This window comes from Curcuma longa, chromosome 15 (genome assembly GCF_044706935.1).
Source record: "Curcuma longa cultivar G26 ecotype Majalengka, Jawa Barat chromosome 15, ITB_CL_G26_1.1, whole genome shotgun sequence".
NCBI lineage: Eukaryota > Viridiplantae > Streptophyta > Magnoliopsida > Zingiberales > Zingiberaceae > Curcuma > Curcuma longa.
In genome coordinates this window covers 4,473,524-4,496,442 of record NC_133875.1, presented here as the reverse complement: position 1 = coordinate 4,496,442, position 22,919 = coordinate 4,473,524, and the positions used below count along the sequence as shown (strand labels likewise).

The 22,919-nt window shown below is 37.6% G+C and overlaps 3 protein-coding genes across 4 annotated transcripts; all 3 read right to left on the bottom strand.

Annotated features, from left to right (window-relative positions):
• Positions 1-713: 713 nt before the first annotated feature.
• On the bottom strand, positions 714-6,728 carry LOC141846238 (dolichyl-diphosphooligosaccharide--protein glycosyltransferase subunit 1B). The gene is made up of 8 exons (XM_074734243.1): positions 6,569-6,728; positions 6,364-6,408; positions 5,583-6,214; positions 4,488-4,629; positions 3,823-4,002; positions 2,117-2,185; positions 1,247-1,336; positions 714-1,077 (listed from the first exon to the last, which is right to left on the bottom strand). Exons 1-8 carry the CDS (start codon positions 6,692-6,694, stop codon positions 937-939), a joined length of 1,425 nt encoding a protein of 474 aa, XP_074590344.1. The 5' UTR covers positions 6,695-6,728; the 3' UTR covers positions 714-936.
• Positions 6,729-7,328: 600 nt separating this feature from the next.
• On the bottom strand, positions 7,329-13,140 carry LOC141846212 (clathrin interactor EPSIN 2-like). Of its 2 annotated transcripts, XM_074734209.1 has the most exons (14): positions 12,917-13,140; positions 12,124-12,195; positions 11,973-12,024; positions 11,670-11,749; positions 11,516-11,594; positions 11,271-11,354; positions 11,016-11,161; positions 10,629-10,943; positions 10,342-10,383; positions 10,158-10,253; positions 9,869-10,089; positions 8,863-9,053; positions 8,106-8,727; positions 7,329-7,945 (listed from the first exon to the last, which is right to left on the bottom strand). In XM_074734209.1, the coding sequence occupies exons 2-14, from the start codon at positions 12,156-12,158 to the stop codon at positions 7,575-7,577; spliced, it is 2,334 nt and encodes a 777-aa protein (XP_074590310.1). In that variant the 5' UTR covers positions 12,159-12,195; positions 12,917-13,140; the 3' UTR covers positions 7,329-7,574. The 2 variants fall into 2 exon arrangements, with proteins under 2 accessions (XP_074590310.1, XP_074590309.1); XM_074734208.1 differs by lacking the exon at positions 12,917-13,140 and having other exon boundaries at positions 12,124-12,226.
• A 5,779-nt stretch (positions 13,141-18,919) lies between these two features.
• On the bottom strand, positions 18,920-20,922 carry LOC141846380 (3-ketoacyl-CoA synthase 12-like). The gene is made up of 2 exons (XM_074734410.1): positions 19,997-20,922; positions 18,920-19,769 (listed from the first exon to the last, which is right to left on the bottom strand). Exons 1-2 carry the CDS (start codon positions 20,843-20,845, stop codon positions 19,245-19,247), a joined length of 1,374 nt encoding a protein of 457 aa, XP_074590511.1. The 5' UTR covers positions 20,846-20,922; the 3' UTR covers positions 18,920-19,244.
• Positions 20,923-22,919: the final 1,997 nt, after the last annotated feature.

Below are 22,919 nucleotides of genomic sequence, written 5' to 3'. Positions count from 1 at the left end.
GCTACTCCCTAAATTTAAAAATCTTAACTGCTGCACCGTTGCCGCACTAAACCGTCGTGTGATTCATCCATCGAATAAATTTTGAAATTATATATAATATGAGTAATAATAGACTGCATAAAAATATAACATAAAATCTTAACATGACACACACACTGCATGAAAGTGGAACCTAAGCCTTGTGTGTGTCATACTGAAATTTTATACTGCATTTTCATGGAGTCTATCATTTTCTTATATAATATATAGTAGACTGTAGTTGAGTCTCAAACTCAAGATTTTTAAGATCTGTTGGAGGACCTTATGGTGAATTCTTGAAATAACACAGAATTACCCATCCTCCTCCGATCTGTTGTTTGCTTTAACTAAACACCTTATGGATTATCAATATCCCGGTTCAAGTTTACCTTTTGTTCATCACTGATATTGTTAGCTTACAAACAGAAGTAATGGTTTCACCTAACGACCATCATACTTTAACTAGTGATTTTCTTAATCCTTCATACCTTATTGATAATGATCTACCAACAAATTGGTTACTTTTTTCCTAAGCCTTGTGTGCTATGACAAATAGATCAGAGAATTGAAAATTAAATCTATTTCAATGAGTTTTCTTCTATACAAACCCTAAATGTCTGCTTTCAATTAAAAAAAGAAGAAAAAAAGTGATTCATCGCAATAATTTAAGAACTTATTCATGAACAGTTGGAAGATATAATAAAAAAGACACGAAATTAAATTATTGCGAAGATAAGCAGCAGCATCCAAAATTGTCAGAGTAGCCAAAAAAACTATTACTACAAAAGGGTTTAGATAAAGTGATAATGAATTCTAGAACACTCGCTGAACTAGTAAAAGGGTTTGGGACTCTTTCTACCTTGAAGCATTTGGATTATAAATGACAACCTCACATCTAACAATTTGTAACAGTCTATTTTATGAGTTTGTCTTCAATGGCCTCCTGATGGATAGATCGATATGAACGTAGGCGATATATGCAACAAAGAATAAGAAAACAGAAGATACCAGCATCAAGGGCTCCGCAAGCATGAAGATTGGGTTGAAATCATAATAGACCTGTTTCGAATAGAGAGTTCAAATAAGTATCATCTTTTTTCAGTTTCGGCAGGTTGAATAATTGCTTTCTTAAATTTAAATTTGCATTAGAACTTCGATGTACTTCTTAAGCTAATGGTAACTCAATGCGTATGTAATGAAGCACTAAGTTGAAAATGAGGAGAATTACCTGGAATGGGGAGTTATGCTCTGGTACAACATTTCTCTTCTGGAGAACCAACGTTGTCCTCCCAACAACATCCAGATATGAATAAGTCATCTGCACATAACAAAACAATTAAACATTACTCTGATCTGGCATAACAGGCAAGAAACATTTAGCTAAGAACTTTTTTCGATCTTCACTCCAAATAACTAGAGAATAATGTTTTGCTGTCATAGGTGTACTGAGATGATACAACTGTTTCATCTTTGCTCAATATCATTCAACATATGCAAATTGAGTTACCATATCAGCCATTGTAGGCAAAATTGGAGGTAAAAGATTCGTGCAGCCCATACACAGTTGAGACATAGTTTGTTCATTGTTGTGGTACTAACCATGATAGTTATAAAATGGTAGTGAATAATCACTTCCACAAAATTGACTGATTCTTTTAAGATGGGCGTGAATTTAAAAGAACATTTCAGTCAGAAATAACTGATCGCAACTATAATGATTGGAAATTTGTTAGGAGAAATAAGTTTACCTCATAAAAATAATGATAACGTAAAAGGAGTTCAAGAGGTTGCAGATTTGGCAAAATTAAGAATTACAAGAATGTTTTTACAAGTAGATATTGAATCTATAATCATGTTAACTAAAAAAAGAATGTTTCACCTATTTGCAAGTTATGTCATGTTAATATCTGATTTCATTCCATCCTGAATAAGATCTTAAACTGAACATATTAGGTGCATCATATCGCATCAGAATCAAGTGGGCAGGAATTTCCCATGCATAAAGAAAAGGAAAAATATACTTCACATGAAAAAGACCTAGTAAATATTGCATTCCTAGTTATTAAGTAAATCACTAATTTTGAGTATAAACATTTACCTCAAGATGTTGATTCACTGGAAAGGGAACTGCAGCTGTAGGATTTCTTGATCCCTCAGGAAGAATAACCTGAAGCAGAAGACAAGTTTCTTTAACAAAAATTCACCAAATCAAACCATCTTCTTTATAAGTTTCATAATTGCAGAAGTACAATGATCAAATAAGATGTAAACCAAATATGAAATAACAGTGTCGATTCTAAGAGCTGGATACCTGGTGCTATACTATATATACACACACACACATACACCCATTTATGGGTAACCTATGGGCACCTACCGATGTGGCAAATTGACTCAATATTTTAAAAAAATTGACTCACTATTAAAAAAAATTAGGATTTAGGATTTAGAGATGAGATTTTATCCAAATTTGATTTTTAATTCTCACGTAAAGGAAGTGAGAATTTAAAAAATAATAATTTTAACATCAGGTGCCCATGGGTTGTCCATAGATGGGTGAGTAGGGTAACCGGCCTCTCTCTTTATCTCTCTCTCTCTCTCTATATATATATATAAAAGAAGCCAGATCAAATACTTCTGCTACAAAACAAATGGTCATCATGAAGGCCAATCAAGTACCTTGAGTCTTGAACGTTAGGCACTACGTATTTTGCTACTCAAACATGCATAAAACACCTGTATCCATACCAAATATGACTATAACATACTGGTTATCCTCATATGCATATATTATATAAGTGAAAGACTTATATGAATTAGGAAGTAATAAAAATGATATGCATTTATAAGTTGCATTTTCGATAAGTATTCAAATTTAAGAATCATTTTTTTTCTATTGTTGTAATTAGTTAGTTCTTAAGTTGTCTAATTCCAACAATTTTATAAATTCACAAACTCATCAGATTCATGCCAAGTAACAACACAGGCATTGGTAATTGTACAGGAGAACATAATATGCCCATATGGACCACTAGTATTAGGTTTTGCTTTATGAGGGTTTAAGTTGTGTCCCTGTGTCTTAGGTTAGTGAGTGGTGATCACTGGCAGAGTAGTGAAAATTAGTTGGGTAGTAATAGTCATTTCTTGAATTATAGTAGCAGTGAAAATAAATCATGGGAGTATTGGGATACAGTTTGTGGAGGAACTGTAATCTGTGTAATGTTAAGACAGGACATCCTGCTAGAGGTGGCAATTATTTTGCTTATTTATCCTTTTCCACTTTTAAGAATGATCATTATATGCTAGATTGGCATATAGGAGCAGGAGCATCACAAGAGAACCTAAGTTGATGTGCAAATGTCAAACAAAGGGATCAATGTTTTCATCAGATGTTTGCTACTGAAATCCATGGATCTTCTTTTAAGAAAATTCCATTGTTCTCATGCATCTATTATTTTCAGTTATAAACTTCTATTCTATTACAAACTAATGACAATGTAACTTAAATAACCTATAAAAATTCAGGGAACAAATGATAACACCATAAAACAGATTCTACAATTGCAGAGACCTAACAAAAGAAAAATGGAGCTTTTTCAAATGACTCCATCATAAAAGTTTTTGAGCCACAACTATGAGGAGAAAAACAGTCTCAAAAAGAAAATATTAACATGGACTGAGAATCAACATAGCAAGGTAATTCATGTTGTGTACTTATATCTTAGTATCCAAGGACTCATTCCAGAGTTCTACAGACTACAGAGTATACAACTTTCCAAAGTGAAAGAGTAGAAGAAGACTTACTTTAACTGTTAGGTCATCAACCACTGTTTCAATCAGAGGGCATCCAAAACTGAAGTTAAGATAACGCCGGCCATCAGGTGATTCAAACAGGAAATCTTGCAACGGTAGCCCATAGCCAATAGTGAAAGTGGCCTTCCACCCTCCAAATAATGGGTACCTAGGTTCAATTTCTAGTTCCGACTGAAATCCATAGCAAAATAAGTTAGCTTGAAGATCAAACAAGAAAAATTATTTAAATACTCTACAATGTACATATCAATTTGAAAATTGAGAGGTTCAAAGGAGACTGCACTCAGTGAGCCAACTGTGTAACAGATTAATTTATCTTTAAAAAAACATGGCATTCCATCTTTCAAACATGTCAAGTTAAAAAGGAAAGTTCAGTAACTAGTCAAATGCCAGATATCATGAGTTGGCTATCTGGAGCATAGCACTCAGTGACATACCAAGACTGTTGATATCGAAACACTAGAAAGTCAAGTGGTAGTGTCAGCAGCACCTATATTGGATATTTATTGTCATCTGATAGGCACTGACACTGAACCAGATATTTCAATGAATGGAAATCATGCATGAGTATTGGTGTTCATCACTGTGCAAAGTCAATCTTTAGAGCAAGAGATATTTGCATCAGATTCTAGAGAATGCATAATAATTATCAGTACCTTTTGAGAATTAATTCGCAAATGAGATGATGAGATGTTCCCAATATCATCACGGTAGTAGACTGAGTGAACTCTAGGTGGCAACATTGCAAGCAGAGTTTTGAAGGAAGCACTGAGTGATTGCTTAAACTGATAATCAAGCCTACATGAATGTTTAGCATAAGTATCATATACCCAACAGAAATAACCCAAAGCAACCATTGTTCTCAAAAACCAATACAATTTCATAAGCACTCTTTGATAATTCAACTGGAGCATTCATTAGTTCATTACTGAGAAATAAAGTAGAGAGACAAAAAAACAATAATACACGTATACAACCATATCTAACACTACAAATGGTTGAAGAAATGATTCAAAAAGAAAGTAACATATTAATAAAAAAATCCTTACATCTTAACATTGATGAGCCCCTGATATCCTATATAAGAGAAATTAAGTTGATAAGTCATAATATGAAACTTTGGACTATTGTCACTAAAAGATGAAACAAAAATTTGAAATTCAATTTAGTTCCTTACTTCTATACGAGGAAGAACAACAAAAATATTATTTATTTAATAAATATATTATTTATTTAATAAATATATTATTTATTTAATAAAAATATTATTTATTTAATAAGATGACAATGGAGGAACATATAGGAAAAGAAGAAAATATGCATATAATTTTACTGACTTAGAAAATGCTTATAATAGAATCACCAAACAATTATTCTCATGGGTTTTAGAGGAATTAGTAGTTAGTAATCACATGAATGTGATTCAGGACATGTATTATAATATAGTAACTAGTGTTAGTGTTAGTGTTAGAGCTACTAGAGATACTTCGAAACAAAAAAATCATGATTAACATAATAGTTATGGACATAACTTTGAGGACCATGATGGACAGGTGTAAATATAAACAATGGTTGGACAACATATTCAGCAGTAAAATAATATTGGAAAGGAATTCAAGCTTAGATGATATCTGAAAAATACTAGTTAATCTGTCACAAAATAAGTACATAGAGGAAGTTTAGACAATTTCACATGCATTACTAGAGAGTCGAGCACAGAGAAATACAATCTTAAAATTTCCTAAACTAACCTTGAAAAAACTCCCTTATGTCGAGCACCAGCATGCTTCAGTCTGTAGTGGTCCCTAATCTGAACGTTTCCCCAGTGTGAAATTTCTATCTCACGCACAAGTTCTTCAACAACAGCAAATGGATTGTTATTCTCGAAGTGTACAATTACTGGAGAGAATGAATATGGCGAACGATCATGGTAAGGTCCATATCTTGTCTCAGAACCAGAACGAGCAGTTGGTTCTACTTTTGTATACGATTCAACCCTACTGCTTGGAGTTTTTATATATACAGTTTGCTCCACAATCGTGTAAGGTGACAGAATAGTTGCACTATCACGGTAGTAAACAAGCTGTGGTTCTGATTGGCTAATCTCAGTTGGAAAGGGCTCGAGGGAATGAGTTAGCACATAAAGCGTTTCCACTGTGGTCGTCTCACCGGACTTCAATGGACTGCGTAACGTAACAGAGTAGAGCTGAGCACCATTAGGTGCATCAGGAGAGGAAACATGACTCACAGAAAGAGGCACGTAAGTCTTCTTCTTGCGTTTCCCTTCTACGGTGGATGCTTTAAGAATCGCCAAATGTTCAGACTCACTCGGTGAGAAAGCAATAAGAATTTCAGGGACTTCAGATGCACCATAGTTTTCCACCTACAGGAGTTCATGGAGACCAATAAATTTTTATTTTTTGGAGGAACACTGTCAAGTGCAGCACCATCAGCTCCCAGTTAATTAGCATTGTGATAGAATCCCAACATTAGGAGACGAAAACAAAATTTTCAAATTTACATCTGAAGTACCTTCAAAGTCAAGAAAACCCTCGCGATTGGCGAAGTCAAGTCGACCTGCAATCACCCACAGATGTAAACCAGAAAGAGTTAGAACGTCATGGAACATAGGTTTCGCTGCAAAACATGCAGATGAAGAAAGGCAAACAAGGATGAGATAGTCGATCGATCTGTAATCTAATCTAATCGAGCTCCCCGTTGAGCGAAGAGATCTCACCCTTTTCTCCGCGCTGAGGACTCGAATATCGGGCGTGCAAGAGACAAATCGGAGCAAATGAAGAAGGGAGAGGAGGAGGAGCGGAACGATCGCCATGGCGGCTGCGGATCTCGATCTCCTTCCCATCCCTTCGACGACGACGACGACTTGCCTCGACTTTGCTTTCCCCTATTTGACACCGAACCGGCTGATCTCGGGCCAAGTTTGAAATCGAACCGGGTCTAGAAACCAAACGCGATTTGTTTTTTTTTCTTCCCATTTTGATTTTATTTTTATTTTGATTTTATTTATTTTAGTAGAGTTTGGTTTCTATCTTCTTTAAGGTATGACATTCTCATTAGTCAACTAAATCTAAGAGTCCACTAAATTTTAAGTGCGTTGACTTTTATTCTTCACTCCAACAGTCCCACACGATCGGTCCCACGATTATATATAAAAAGGTAAATCGAGAAGCTAGTTGACCACAACAGAGGAGAACATTGTCTCAGCTTCGTCAAAATTTGATCCTTATTCACTTCAACAACTCTGTTCTATCGTAACCAACTTAACTATGCCCCGAGAGCAACTTTTATCCATGCTCGATCACATACATATGGTATATCATTAGTAAACGACATAAGAAAAAGCTCAAATTGAGTTCGGGTCAACGAACAACTTCATGAAGAAATCATGTTTGAAATAATGAACCTTGAAAGCTAGTCATAAGTTCCAATAGCCAAAGCCAAACACATCGAGAACAAACTCCTCTTAAAGCCTCAAATGGGTGAGTTTATGATCACGAGTGTAAGAAACAATGAATCTTTCCTTTGTATGAATCACACACACCGTAGCTGCTACAAAGCTGAAAATGTACAACAAGACCACTTGTAATGTTTCAAATACCGAGTGTCATTCCTTTCGATCGAAGTATCGCAAATTCGACATGGGAATTGAGTAGATACAACATATACATACTCACATATTTGACAATTAGTCCTGTGATAAACTTTAGGAATTGGTTGATTCCCTACCTGTAGCCTCCTCCATAAGGCTGCTGAGAACCATAATTGCCCATGATCACAGGGCTGTATCCTCCACCAGGAGCTCCAATGGCAGGTTGTGGAGGCAGTCCTTGGTTCATGGCCATCCCCGTCGATGGACCATAGTTTCCCATTGCCATTCTCATTCCGAAACTCATGCCAGGGCCAATCATAGTGTTGGAAGGGGCTGCGAGAACACTTGCACCAACTCGACCAATGCCAGAACCAGATCCCATAGCTTTGCCCATGGTGGTGGTAGAAAGTGGAGCAGCAGAAGTCTTCTTTTCTTCTTTCCATTTATCTTTCCGGTTTATCGAATCAAAATCTACACCGATATCCGCATGAGGATTGATTTTAGCTGCAAAAACATGAGGGACAAAATGAGGCTCGACAAAGATATATAGCCTCAAAAGTTCTTGTTATCAAGATGTATGGGTACAAACATACTGCGCACTAATTGCATTTGCAGAATAAAAGCATGGGCAAATTCAAAAAAGACCAAGAGCTTGAGCACTTACGTCCAGATATATTCAGATTGACTAGCCCCCTACTCAATGTGTCTGCCCAAACTGTAGATCTAGTTTCGAACCTGTCCTTCGGTGGAGCAGATTTCATAGATGCTGATGCTGATGCTGATGTAGGAGCAGAAACTTGTTTAGTAATGGGGGTATACAAACCAGGCTGTGAAAGAAGATTCAACCGGTTGGTAGCAGCAAGAGTTGCCTGTGACTGAAAAGAAGCAGCAGATTGTGGAAAGTTGTTGCCTTGTATATGACTCAGAGTAACAGGTTGAGCTTCCTGAATAGGAGGAACAAAGGTTGCTGCTCCTGTTTGTGGACCAAGCATATTTGGCAAGTCATTTCTTGGCTGGGGCACAAGGGCTTCAGAAGGCAAAGTTGCAGCACTCGCATAATCACTGTGCTGACTATTCGATATAGGATTGTAGACAATGCCACCAGATGAACCATCAAAGCTGAAGCTTGTTGTCTGTAACATAGAAGCTGCAGGTGCGAGTGTCTCAGCTCCTCCAGATGAAATTGAAGAATTAAAGGTTGCAACAGGAGCAAAACTTTGTTTCTGATATGGTAAACTTTCTTGAGCAGCTTTGAAAGGAGCATCTCCAAAAAGATCTTCATTAGGCTGTGCAAGAAGAAAAAATAGAAAGAATAATCCTGTTCGATCAGAAGCATGATGGAAGATTTCTGCAACAGTGATGAGAGTTTTATGCTAACTTTCAACTGCAATTTGTACTAGTATCTAGAAGATGAGACAGACCTGACTAAATCCAGCAGGCACTGATGATTTGGCCGCAATAACTGTTCCAAAACCTGAATTTTCTGGCAGATCTGTTTTGAGTCCAGTGTCAGTTATCGTCAAGGGCACCAAAGCAAGCGAATAAATCGGATCTGATGCTGATGTTGATCCAAATAAGTCCATCTCAGGGCTACTTGCAGCAGGTGGAGCAACTGATTAGAAGAAGAAACAAGACAAAGGTCATGCTTATTACAAGTTCCACAAGTACAAAAACAAATAATGCTTTGACCATTAATACAAAAAGAAGAAAATCAGTTTTGTCTACACTCATTGAAAGAACTCACTGTAACCAGATAGTAATGCATTGCCCTGTAGCAGGAAACAGTAACCTACTTGTACAAAACAATGATATGTTGCCGTAAATTATGTGTATATGTATAAACATTAACTAAAAAAGACCATACTCTCCTATAGCTTTGGAAATAATAATTTACCTCAGGTTAAAACAGAAACAGACGACCAATTTAACAAAGCTTAACTAGGTCGTGTTAAGTTAATAGCACAAAATTCAAAATCTTCATTCTTGTGAATGCATACAACCTTCAAATAGTTTCTACAGAATAAGATAACATCTAGGTTAAAGTCTTAAAGGACATCAAATGGAATGAGCTTGAGCATAGACTTACACACCAAAGATTTGTAAGAATACCAGTCAGTGCTCGTATGTAGCTTGCAATATGCAGCATGCACAAATTTCAACTACTTGCTCATATATTTTTCACAAGTTTATATTAGAAACTTGGATGTGGGGTATTACAACTAATATTATCAACATCATTATTGTTCAGCTTTTTTTTCCCTTCTCTTTCATTTTAGCTTTTCCCATCTCCCTGTATTCTGCTTATTCATCATTTTTTTCTTGGACTTCAGAAGTAGAAAGGTATAATTGAGCAGCAGACCACACACTTTAATTTAGAAAAGCAAGTAGTATTACTGAACTCTTGAGGATAGCCACAATATGCAATACCTGATGCCAAGCCTCGTGGATCAAATTCACCAAAACCATTGTTCTTGTTGTTGTTTGTTTGTGCAGATACACCAGATGAACCCTGGTTTGCAATATCAACAGAAGAGCTAGCTGCAGGCACTGAAGGTGAACCCCGCGTCACAGTTTGTGGAGGAGAGTTTGCTGTTGGTGCAGAGGAAGAAGGTGCTATTGGTGCAGCTGCTTTAACTTTGCCGGGATTTCTACAAGTGGAGTTATTAGAATTAAAAAAGAATTTCCACAACAGGATATAGCTGTACGCAAGGCATACCTATCTTCTTGCACATGGTTGTGGACATCTCTTGTGGCTTCTTCATAGCTTGGTGGTGCACCACTACTCTGCTCTGAAAGCCTGCGGTCCGGCTGTCTGGCAGCTTATTAATATATGATAGTCAAGAAAGACACACAGATATGATCCACAATTTCTACAGCACCAAAGAATTCAAACTGCTCACCTTTCATCCTGAGGAAGATCATCAACTCTGCCACCAACACTTCTGCATAAAAAGGAATATAAATAGGCATGAATTTTAAAGCATTCTTTAAAGAAGAATGGTCAAGAAATTCCACTTAATGGAAGAGGAGGATACAATATTTGAACTAAGCCAACTAGCACCAACCAATTATCACATCATAATGCAATTAAATCCAGATGATTTACAGTTTTATGAGAAACAATACTTAGAAGTTTAAATTTTGGCAAATAAAATGATATATCAATGTAGTAAGTGTGAAAACTTACCTAATTGAGTGGTTATCATCATCAAGGGAGCGGTTTCTACCAATGCTCATATTTCTTGAACCATAATCACCTCCTCTATGCTCATTATCCCTATAACCATCTCTGTCATAACGGTCTTCCTCTCGGCCATGTGAATCGTTAACCCTGCCACTTCTATCATCATCTTTGTATCCCCAATCTCTATCTTTTCCATTACCATACTGGTAATCATCTCTACTAGCATAACGACTCCCGTAACGGTCATCATCATAATGGTCACCATAACGCCCTGGGCTTGGATGTGAACCAGGCCTATTTGAATATGTACTTTGAAATCTATGCAAGAATAGAAAACCACTTAATATGCAGAGTGAACCATGCCATCATTTTAGAATTCAGAAAGCTTACTTTTCCCGGTTAGCAGCAGCTTTTTGCCTAACTTCCTGTAACCTTTCTTTATCATTAACTAGAGCTACCAGGGCCTGGGATTTCCTTCTGACATTATTTCCCTGGTCTCTTCCACTTGAATCAATATACTGGAACTCGGATAAAGTCTGAAATATAGGCATCATTTCCAGTTAAATAAGCACAACATACAACACCAACATATAAGGTACGTACATTATAGTCGAAGAACAATAAGATGAATAAATATTGTCCTACCGATATCTGGTAAGCATGCTCCCTTATGTTGTCAATCACTTGCTCAGATCCATGTCCAACTAGGTACTCCAAAACAGTCAAGGCCTGAAGCTCACCGAACAAAATAGAAATTTAACTAAAAAACATTTCAAAGAAACACAATGGAAAAAAACACACTGTATTGGTGCATTTCATGGACAGAGTGAAAATTATTCAAAGCAAGAACTCCACAAGATCAAGTAGCACAAAAGAATTGTGTAGACCACCTTGTAAACATGACGCCAGTTTTTTCCAGTATCATTGATCCTCTTCCATATCACATTCATGATCATCTGGTATTCATGACTGTACATTCAAATGATGTATGAGATTCCAGGAAGAAGAATTGCATCAGTATACAGGGGTAGATAAAGTACATACTAGTTCATTGTTGCTTGTGCAATATCTGCCAAGAGTGATCCATGGGGTCCCCAGGGCTCATTGCTGGTTGCATCCAGAATCTAAAGCCAAAAATGTACATAAAAAAACAGTATATGTGTAGATTCACAGTTGACATAGCCAAGTACATTCTGATGCAGAAGCTAATTTTGGAGCTAGGACACCATATATCAATTTAGCATTTTTTATCATTAATATAAATCATTGTCCTCTACTTAAGATGATATGCCACAACTTTGTCGATACACAAGAACTCGAATATAATATTTATGTCACATAACCCACCTTCTGCTCTATTCTAGGAACCTTCAGAACTTTCTTATTTACCCCCCTTTTCCTATAAGACAAGTAAAAAAAACAACAGTTAACAAAATTGAACATTTTTTTGAAGTGCCAGTTTTAAGCAAATAGTTAGAATATCAAGAGAAATTCTTACAGGTCACGAACAGTTTGATCAAAAGCTTTCTTCATGATCCTCAGAGGACTAGTTCAATACTTCCTTGACAAACTATCTTCCAGAACAACAAAAATATTTTAGTAATTTACTAGAAGCTATTAGAAAATAGACAGAATAAGGCACAACTTATCTTATTCTTGAGCTACAATTACAGATAAAACCACAAAAGGCATTGGCAGATAGTGTATATCATGAAAATTGGTACAAATAAAGTTTAGAACTTGGACGTATTTTAATTACAATGTCCTCCAACCCGGATCCAATTTTACAGACGAATGGCCAAGTATTCCCACAGGAAAACTAAACTAAGATAATGAGAAGATAATTTCTGCATCAACTACACTTAAGTGTAGTAGTTTATTCGCTAGATAAGTGGCTTTGCTAAGAAAACCAAAGAAAGAGAATTCAAGAGTCAGGAAACAATATCAGCGTCATTTTAATCTCAGCCTCTCAGGCCTTTAAGGACTAACCATAGTTGGAATATCCTCAAAACAAACAAAAATTTAGATATAATAACTTTACGTTTAAAAACCGATTAAAACAATTGAACTAACAAAAGTCAACCAAAGAAAAGTGCGGTTATCACTTATCAGAACTGCAATTATCGGAAAAATCGAATTGACAACTAAAAGAAGATCTGACAAAATCGAAGGGGACCCCTAACTATAGTTACATTTTTTTTATGCAAAATTTTAAAAATTTCGCACCAATAGTATCAAATCTATCTAAAATTCAAAACTTCAACATCCAAATAAGGAGAGATCTGACCAACGATGCTACAAGCCAATCAAACTAGCAAATGGGAATATTCCTGCTAGGCGACGTTATGGGCGACCCCGAATCGGGCGAGCAGGGGGAACCGATCCACCGACAGTGGAAGGTTCGATTCAATAAGCGTTTCAGGGATTCTCTCTCTCTCTCTCTCTGCGTTCCCGAATGGTCGATAGGAAGACGAAGACGAGAAAGGAGAATCCCTAACCACACGTCCCCCTCAAGTTCGAGTTTCTCCTTCAATTCTACGCCTGAATTCGTTAGATTTGTCAAACTTCTAGATGCGTGTCGTTGACTTGACAGCTCATCGCCACGTCACCCTCCGTCTACCAAACCGGTCCGATTGAATCGATTGAATTTCGGTGCTTCAAAAATATTAGGACGAACCGGACGGCTCAGGAAAATATCAAGTTGGGCCATTTGCAAATTTTTTAAATTGGCTCAAAAAATATTTAATTCACATTGAAAATTATCAAATTCAAATTATGGATCAAATAAAATCAAATTTAAATCATATCAAACTGTAATTCGATTCTATTCGATTCAAAATTCAAACAACTCACAAATCCGTTATATTTTCAATATTTGAATATCATAATTCTCATAATACAAGGGAATTCTTACTTACTCTGAATACTTTAGAACACAATGATGATCTTTCATACCAAATACAATCATAAATATCGCTTGTGATGATCATAGATTCATATATTTTTCAAGCAAATGTAAAACACAAAGTTCATAGGCACTTTGACTGCTACTTGATCAAGATCATTAAGACAATACTGATATAACAAGAGAGGTGGGCTAATCTCTTCATAGATGGTTGTGGAACCGACCGTGTGGGGCTGTTAGGATGGCAAATTTCACCTTTTGCTGATGAGGTGAGTTGATCGAAAATGGTTTAATACTTTGGAGGTGCCATTTGGGTTGGAAGCAGACCGAATCGCTTCTTCAGAAGCACCCGTTACCTTGAAAACTTGTTGTCTGGAGAGAAGCGAGCTGTATCACCACAAATAAAGGTAAGCAAAAGCATGCTTTGTAAATGCAAAGCAGAAGAAAGGAATGATTATAGCTTGAAAGATAGAATTTCTATATTGTGGATGCATTTATGATAGAGTTTACTATATGCATCAGTTTTGGCAAATGATTCAAAACCATAATCAATGATAAATTGCCCTCAGATGAGTGGAAATGACTAGTGTTATGTCTGAAATGCCACCACCCTTCATTAACACACCCAACCAAATCCAAAGCCCTCAACTAATCCAAATGAAAATTTCAAATTTTTGGGGGTTTCAGCTTCTAATATACGGCATTTTAAGATTATATCACAGACCACAATATGGTGGATCATCAATTTGTCATAGGAATGGTACGGTAGTAGAGAAAAGCCAACTAGTTAGTCAATACTCAATACTATCATATTACTATAATAACACCTTTCAGATTTAGATAACTCTTCTGTTTGAGGTGATGTGTCATAGAATTTTAGCACAAGAATTACCTGATATGTATTATTCAATCAGTAGTGAATCATATATGAACATCTAGAAAAAAATTGCTTCTCTAATTTTCTAGTAGTAGTTTGGGTTTTAGATACGTAATCATAGATTAAAATTAAAATCCATGTCAGAATCAACAAAGGCAAAAGCCTCAACAAGAAAGTCACTGTAGATGATGACTGAAAATAAAAGACTGGCCATATTGAAGCAGCATCGTCATCGTCTTCCATCTCAGTATAGCTATGTCAATGCTATCAAAGCTCGGAACTAATAGCCAACGGAGTCAAGTGTTGGTGGTCCTATGTCAAAAGAAATAGATATTCACGTTTCTTGTTTCCTATTTCATTTTAATTCTAAATGAAACTACATCTGCAATATTTTGTATTTTTATAGTAAGGAGGAAATATGTATCTATCTTTCTATTGTGAATCATGGTTGGGGTCAAATGAAATATGCATTTTTGTTAAATAGATTATGTTGTTAAACATAATGTAAAAGATATTAATGCTAACGAGCCAAATAGCAAGATATTAATGGATATTCCATTTTCACTTAAAGAATTCTGAAAGCAGAATAACAAAGCCAATTTTTCATTCGATATAATCATGTGATGAGGAAAATAGAAGATGGTATCATAAAATTCTATACTATTCATGTGTTCCGTCTATAATATATCCATATATACTGAGATTATTATGCTGCAATTTCATCGAATATTTCTGACTTAACTCTTCTAACTCAAATGACTCACTTAAGCCTACACAATGCATGCATGCTAATCTATAGGTACCCAGAGTGTATAGATATATTGCACTGATCTAACCAAACACTATATACTGGTGCATGATATCTACACACATTAAATTTAATCTAGCTCAATTTGTTTATTGAATTTAGCCACTTAATCCATGTATATTGTGAAATTATGTCATTTCCTTAGAGTTTCTTATATTTCTTGTATGTTACTGTTGAACTCTAATATTGTTGCCAATTTTCAAAACCTATCTTCCTTTTTCTTTGACCCCAGTTCTTATGTAGTTGCACAATCATAGACTAAATCTCATTTCATCTTGTTGGAATGGCCAAAATTTAAGATTCTGCTTTGGACTTTAGTGAGGTTCTAGCCCTACTGATATTCCAAGTCCCTGCTCAGTTTAGACCTTTTTGTTTTACAGTTTTGTCAACAATTCAAATTTTTTCTTCTTGTGGACCAATATTTAAATTGGAATGACAGAGAATTATTATACATGTCTCTTCGATCTCATCCAAACTGAAAATAGCAAGTATCTGTCTATTCATGATACGACACTGATACTGAATTTGTATCTTTTTCTCAATCTTGCATAGACATATGCATGTTCAAGCCTCACCACATTAAATTTCTCAATTTTTTTCCTTACAAACCAGCTCTTTTGATTGTTATGTACAAACTCTATTGCTTGCCTACTTAAACGCAGAGCCACTAAAGCACAATTTCACAGCACTGTAGGACATTTTTCAGACATTTTTTAAACTGCATCGCATCTCAGACATGAAAAAAGGCTTCATTTTCCTTCAGTTTCAGTCATAATACTTGCTAGAACTGATTTATATTCATCTGATGCTAAAATAACTGTCGTAGTTTATTTCTGTCAAGATCCTGCTTACCATCCTTGTTGCCAACATTACCACATGATCAGATGCTCTAGTCAATTCTGTTCTTATGAAAGCCACTCCTTTTATTAAAGTTGGTGAAACCCGTGTAGAATTTAAGTGTGTTTGGAAATACAGGGCAACTTCTTGAGCTGTAACTTGGTGTAGGATTTCTGTGTTCCTTAATATATAAACCAACCATGTGAGCTAAGGACAACTTTTCTTAATTATTTGGACGTGATTGAAATGGTTTTTTACCAACATTGATGAAACAGTTGAATGATAGTTCCAAATCATTGATTTTCTTTAGGTTGTTGCTTGTACCTTCCGGCATTAATGCATTCACCTTGAAAGATGCTTTAGAGCCAAAGAATAAGACTGTAGAGTATCCTTTATTTCACTTATTTTGCTAGGACCATACACATAAAAGATGAAAAGAGGTGATGAGATGGAAGATAATGATGTGATGCAAATGTCAAAGGTGTAGCATGTGAGGTTTAATTACCACAATAATTGATCGTTAGCGTTGCTTTGGGCTATCATACGAGTGATCGGAACATCCAAGTGTCGAGTCAACAGAGTATCCAAGGAACTCTTAGGGGCAAGCATCCTCTGCAATTTCTTATGAAGATGTTTGAGAACTTGAGTCCTACAACTTAACAACCTAAGTGTGTAATGAAAGAGTAAAACCCCCAAGACTTTGGATTCTATGAAAGTGAACACATTGTCTCACATCGACTCATCACTTTAGAATTCCTTCCCAACTCACAGGCCTTCTCCTTGACTCATCCACTATGATCATAAAACTCAACTAAAACCAGCTCCCGCGACAACTCGGGTGCATTGAACTCCATCTAGATCGCATCCCAGCTACTTCATCCGAACCAGACTATCCTAGTTAGCAAACTTATGTAAGTTATAAATTTACTATGACACACACATTTTGCATAAGTGGATGTTTAATTACAGAGAAGTGAAAGGGTATAATCCCAGTACCAAACGATGTAACTCTCTTTTATATTCTCACAAATAAACTACATTAAAAAGCAACTAAGATATTAAGATGTAGCTAAAAACTTAGTTGATTTTAATCTATACATTATAAATGTACTTGAATTGCTTGACAGAAAATGTGCATGGTGAAATGAAACTAGTGATAGCCAGTTAGTTTTTTTCTGTGTTTCTTTCTCTTTTTTTTTTTTCCTTTTTTGAATGGTGATATCATGCCAGTTGATCAATGAATCTTTTCTGCTGTAGGAATTTAATTCATGTTTATCTCATGACAAACTTCACAGCTGGAAGAAGTAGCTTTACCCATCATAACTGATGGCCTCTTTGATCAAGAAACAAGGAATGGATCGACAAGGTGGAGGTTTGTCAACTTATGTTTTCTCTTAATAAATTCCTATATTGTTTTGTGGGACAAATTTTCAACTGTTTCGTGTGCTTAGTTCATATTCTGTCCTTCAAAGCACAAGATTAAACCACACCCTGCATGAATGATGTGCATCCAATTCGATGTGTTCTATCTCATTATTGTGAGAGTTCAGTTTCCTCACCAATGGCTTGATCATTAACCGAGTCATACGGTCTTAATGGTGCTCCTCTAAATAGTTAGTGGTTGAGACTTGAGAATCATTCCAATTCATTGCTTAGCGATTAGATAGCAACTTTGTCTGCAAACCATTTAGTGGCCCATGTAAATAATTGATAGATAGTCTCAAATTCATGATCTTAGATCTAACTTTCATAAAGTTCTCAAGTAGTTGGTTGATCATAGATTATAGCAATCTACATCAGTGACTTCTTTGGTTTAATAAGAGAAAACATCCAAATTTGTATTGTTTACTTATTTCTTGTCCAACTTTAGTAGACAAATGCATGTTATAAGTAGATCGAATGATGAACATCTGTGATCACTTAACCATTTTAGATGGAGACTTTGTCCATGAACTATTTGGTGGTCCATCCAAATTCACATTGATGGACAGGCTCATGGTTCCTGAGGCTAAGTCATGTCACACAATTTGGATCTAGTTTAGCTCATTATTTATATAGTCTCCAAATCAGTTGGTTAAACATGGACCATTTCAATCTACATCATTGACTTAGTTCGATTAAGAGGTCAAAACATTGTTTAATTATACAATTAAGATCATAAAAGGATGAATAGAATAGTCAAATTATCAAGATGAGGTCTTTAAGTTATTGAATTGATGTCCTAGACACTAGACACCTCCACCACCACCTCTTCCTTTAAATTTGCCCCCTTGCACATGCAAAGAATAAATACCAACCAATCCTTTGTTTGTTGATCATTTGTTTTCGCGGTCGCTCTCATAAGTGTAGCTCGAGTAAGAGCATCCTCCACGCCATAGAGTTATGTCGATATAAACATATGGTGACGAAGTAAGGGTGACAAAGATAGATAATCCTTCCCTTATCTTGTAAAAAAAAATCTTGCATATGATGTTGTCTTTTGTTGGCCTTTAGTTTCTATAAATGCTATCAGCTAATCCACACCAACCAAAATGGAAATAATGTGACTTGTTTAACTCAAGGTCTCATGCTCCTTCACCAATGCCTTTCAACTTAAAGACTCATGCAGCTGTTCTTAGCTTTAAATAAACAGTGCTGATGAGCTACCATTTAATGCAAGGCTGGCTTGCTAGTGAAGCTGACAAGCTGTTGTCAAGGATTTGATCTCCCATTCAGTGTGCAAAGTTAAAGTTCGATCGTAAAAGGTATTGATTGTTAGATAAAAAGTGTTAAGAGTTTCTTGTTAAGGCACTTACTCACTAGGACAGGGGTAGTTCCAACCCTTAATTGCCCTTCATAATGAAGCTACAAGAAAGCTGACGATGGATTCATGAACCATGATAAAGAAACCCAACATGAACTCGTGCTTCCATGGTTCTATCTTTTGCTTATTTACTTCATTAATACAACAATGAGTAATTACTCCAGTAATTAACAGGTGTTTAATAGGACAATGCATGCAGATACAAATAAGTAATTAAGCTTCTGTTGATTAAGCAGTGGTGACCAAGAATTAATCATCATAATTAAAGCTTAATTGGAAAAGCAGCAACAAGGAAGAAGATGAATAAAACTACCGGGAATGGAAATTCTGTTCTGATCCCGTTCCATGGTAGTTCTGCTGGTAGAAGGAGGAGATAATGGCGGAAGAGACTATTCGTTGTTGATCCAACCGTACTTTTCGAAGTAGGGGTTGGCCAAGGTCTTGGGAGGGTAGCTGTGGATGCAGTCCTTCCAAACCCCTTCGTCGTCGAGGTCGCGCTGCACCTCCCACACGCAGCTGTTGCACTTGAAGCCGGCGCCGAAGGTCACCATGAGCACGCGGTCGCGCTTCCGCAGGCGGCGCTTCGCCTCCATGTAGGCGAGGACGTACCAGAGGCTGCTGGCGGAGGTGTTGCCCCAGCGGTGGAGGGTCATGCGCGACGGCTCTAGGTCGTAGGCGGACAGCCCCATGCTGCGGCCGACGCCCTCGATGACGGCGGCGCCGCCGGGGTGGAGGCAGATGTGATCGACGCCGGCCTTGAAGTTGACGCGCGCTGCCGCAGGCGCCGCGCCGGCCTTGTTCAGCCACTTCAGCCGCTGCTTCGCCGTCCGGGCGGCGAAGAGGATGAGCTCCCGAGTGGGGAGGACTTTGGGGAGGAGCCGCTGGAGGTTCTCGGTGAAGGATCGAACTGCTGCCTGTCGATGTCGGAGCAATTTTTCATTTTACTACCTACATGATATATAACTATACTACGGTCCATGTAGTTTTGAAAATTGCTTCATTATATATTCGGTTGGAGTTGATGCGGAGGGTGTGATAAAATGAATTTTGAAATTACAGGGTTGAAAACATCGTGAGAAATAGAGAGCAATAATTTGAAAAACAAAATGGAGTAAATTGAGAAAAACAGAGTATCGGCTACCTTGGGGAGATCTTTGCCGAGGAAGAAGCCGACGAGGCCTTCGTCGTCCTCCAGCTGGGCAGCACAGTTGTGCGCGTCGTCGTTGGCGCCGATGTGGGTGCGCACGAGGCACTGGAGGCTCATCTTCGAGCGCCGCCGCATCGCTGGATCATTGGAGAGCAGCATCGCGCAGCCGCCGGAGCGGAACAGGCAGTTCCCCAGCATCATCGACTTGTCTTTGCCGCAGTACCAGTTGGGCCCGATCGACTCCGACGTCACCACCAACGCCGTAGTCTTCCCCCTCACCTGGAACACGTTATTGACGAGGTCCAGCGAGATGAGGCTGCCGCTGCACCCCATCCCGGCGAGGTTGAACGTCTTCACGTCCTCCCGCATGCCGTACCGCTTCACGATTCTCGACGCCAGCGACGGCGCCGGCGCGAACATCGACACGTTCACCACCAGCACGTCCACCTGCCGCGGCGTCACCCCCGACGCCGCCGCCGCCCGCTGGAACAGCTCGTCCAGGGTGCTGTCCAGGCAGGCGTCCATTTCCGCCATGCCGTCGCTGAAGGTGCAGCTCTCCTCCCGCCCCTCCACGATGTTCATCGGGCCGTACGTCTCCTCGCCGATCCCGGAGTTGACGATCACCTTGAGCAGGAACTTGTACTCCGGGAACCCCAGCCTGCGGTTCCTCTCCACGATCTTTCCGCTGAACTCCGTCGAGATTTTCCGGTCGTCGGAGGGCTTGAAACACACGTAATCCACCAGGTAGCACCGCCGGTCGCGCCACCGCCGGAAAACAACCCACGCAATGTTTAAGAAGCAGTAGAAGAGCATGAAGGCGGACGCCATCGACAACAACTCCATGAGAAGAAAGAAAGAAAGAAAGAAAGATCTTTTGCTCTTCTTCTTCCTCTCCTCCTCTCGTCTTTCTCTGCGATCGGTGGCAGAGCTCGCTGCGTGAGTGCGTCTCTAAATTTCCGCATAAAAAGAAGAGAAATTTGCAGAAAATTAGTTCCTCGCATTCAATGCATTCACTTACAACTCCCGCAGAGACTTGGCAATGTGGACCCGGTTCGAGCTGGCATGAACCAACCGGCCCAATCAAGTGGACCAAAAAAACCGCTTGAAGTTGGCGAACATAAACACAACTCAATAATACCAAACCAGCAAATTCAAGGCGAAAAATAATAATTCAAGCAAATTCAAAAAATGATAAATCCCACACAGGATATATTACATCTAAAAAATTTTAAAATTTTATAATATTATTTCTTGATTTAGTATGATAATTGATGAATTATTTTGATGATATGATATGATTAATAGGACATGACACATGAACCTTCCCTTCACGCCAGCTTTACTTTGATGGAGGAGTGTGAGTGTGAGTGTGAGTGTGAGGTATGAGCCAGTGGAGAACAGTTGCTTAGCTTGTGACTACTGACTAGTGTGTTGCTGCCCAACCACCATGGAAGAGTTAATGAGCTCTCTCTTCTCGCTTTAAGGGTTTGTGGCTTTTAGGGTTTTGAAATTTAATATTGGTTGAGGCTTCGAGAGGGTTTGTTTGTGTGTGTGTGTGTGAAAAAGTTTAAGTAGTTGATAGACTATTCTTTATCGAGTGTTTATGGTGAAGGAACAAGACTAATGCCGGACCCACTGGCATAGTTGGTTTGGTTGGGTGAGGGGTCCACGGAGGAAATGGAAAATATATTTGATATTTAATTTATGTTCCTTCCCTTTTTATTTTTGAAAAGTGTTTTATCAAATGATAAGGTCTAACCACTTCTAATACTATCAATTATAATTTAGTTTTTCGATTTACCTCTTCACAAATGATCATGATACCTAATCGCTGGCCGGTGGGACCGCTAAAGTGGTGGATTCTATCTTTAAAAAAATAGAAGAAAAATAAAATATTTTTCTTTTGTAAAAGCTTAAAATCCACCACTCTAGCAGTTCCACGTGTTTGGGCCCGACAACCATCTATGAGGAGGTAAATCGAGAAACTGTAGTTGGCTACGACGGAGGAGGGGGCAAACTGTATTGGGTAAACCATATCAGAAAACCTCAAGCAACACATGTCTCCATGCTTACCACTTAAGATAAAGCACTTCAACAAACTCTCGATTGACAGAAGATTATACTCTTTGGTAGAAAAAAATATGAAACACATCTGAGTCGGCCCATAATTGAGTATTTAAATTGGGAAAAGTATGAAATCCCTTATAGATATAGTTGAGTACTCGAAACAACTAGAGACTTGGGTTATCAAAAAAAAAAAGTAATAAAAGCTTCCCGGAGCACAATGCAGTGATAAATGGTAAAGTGGATAACTCATGCAAAATCTCAATTAGTAAAAGATTATGTATGCTCTTTAGTGGAAAAAATATGAAACATATATGAGTCGGGTCATGATTGAGTATTTGAATTAAGAAAACTATAGTGGATCACAATTGAGTACTTGATGGAGCATGATTAGCTTCAGCGAAAGACAAATTATGAATGTCTAGCTATCGGTGTCAAATAACGCGAGCACTATTCAGATTTATCCTAAAGAATAATAAGAAACTTCTATGAGACCGACCGGACTAATCATCTCAGGATTAATTGGTTCAAACAACTGAAGACCTAGGTTATCAAAAAAATTAACAAAAGCTTCCTGGGGCACAATGCAATGGTAAACGACAAGGTGGATAACCCTATGCAACGAGGGTTTGATTCTCATGTGGGACATTTTCAAACATTCATGATACTCGAACTATTGGTGATGTTGACAGTCAAATTGTGGATATTTGCGCTTTTAAAATTTATCTTGATGGCCGATGAGAAACTTCTATGCGACATGGATTATCAAAAAATAAAATTAAGATAAAAAAATTATGTAGCAACTTTATTTGAAACTAAGTGCAATAGTTTTAGCATAAGATGCTATAACAAT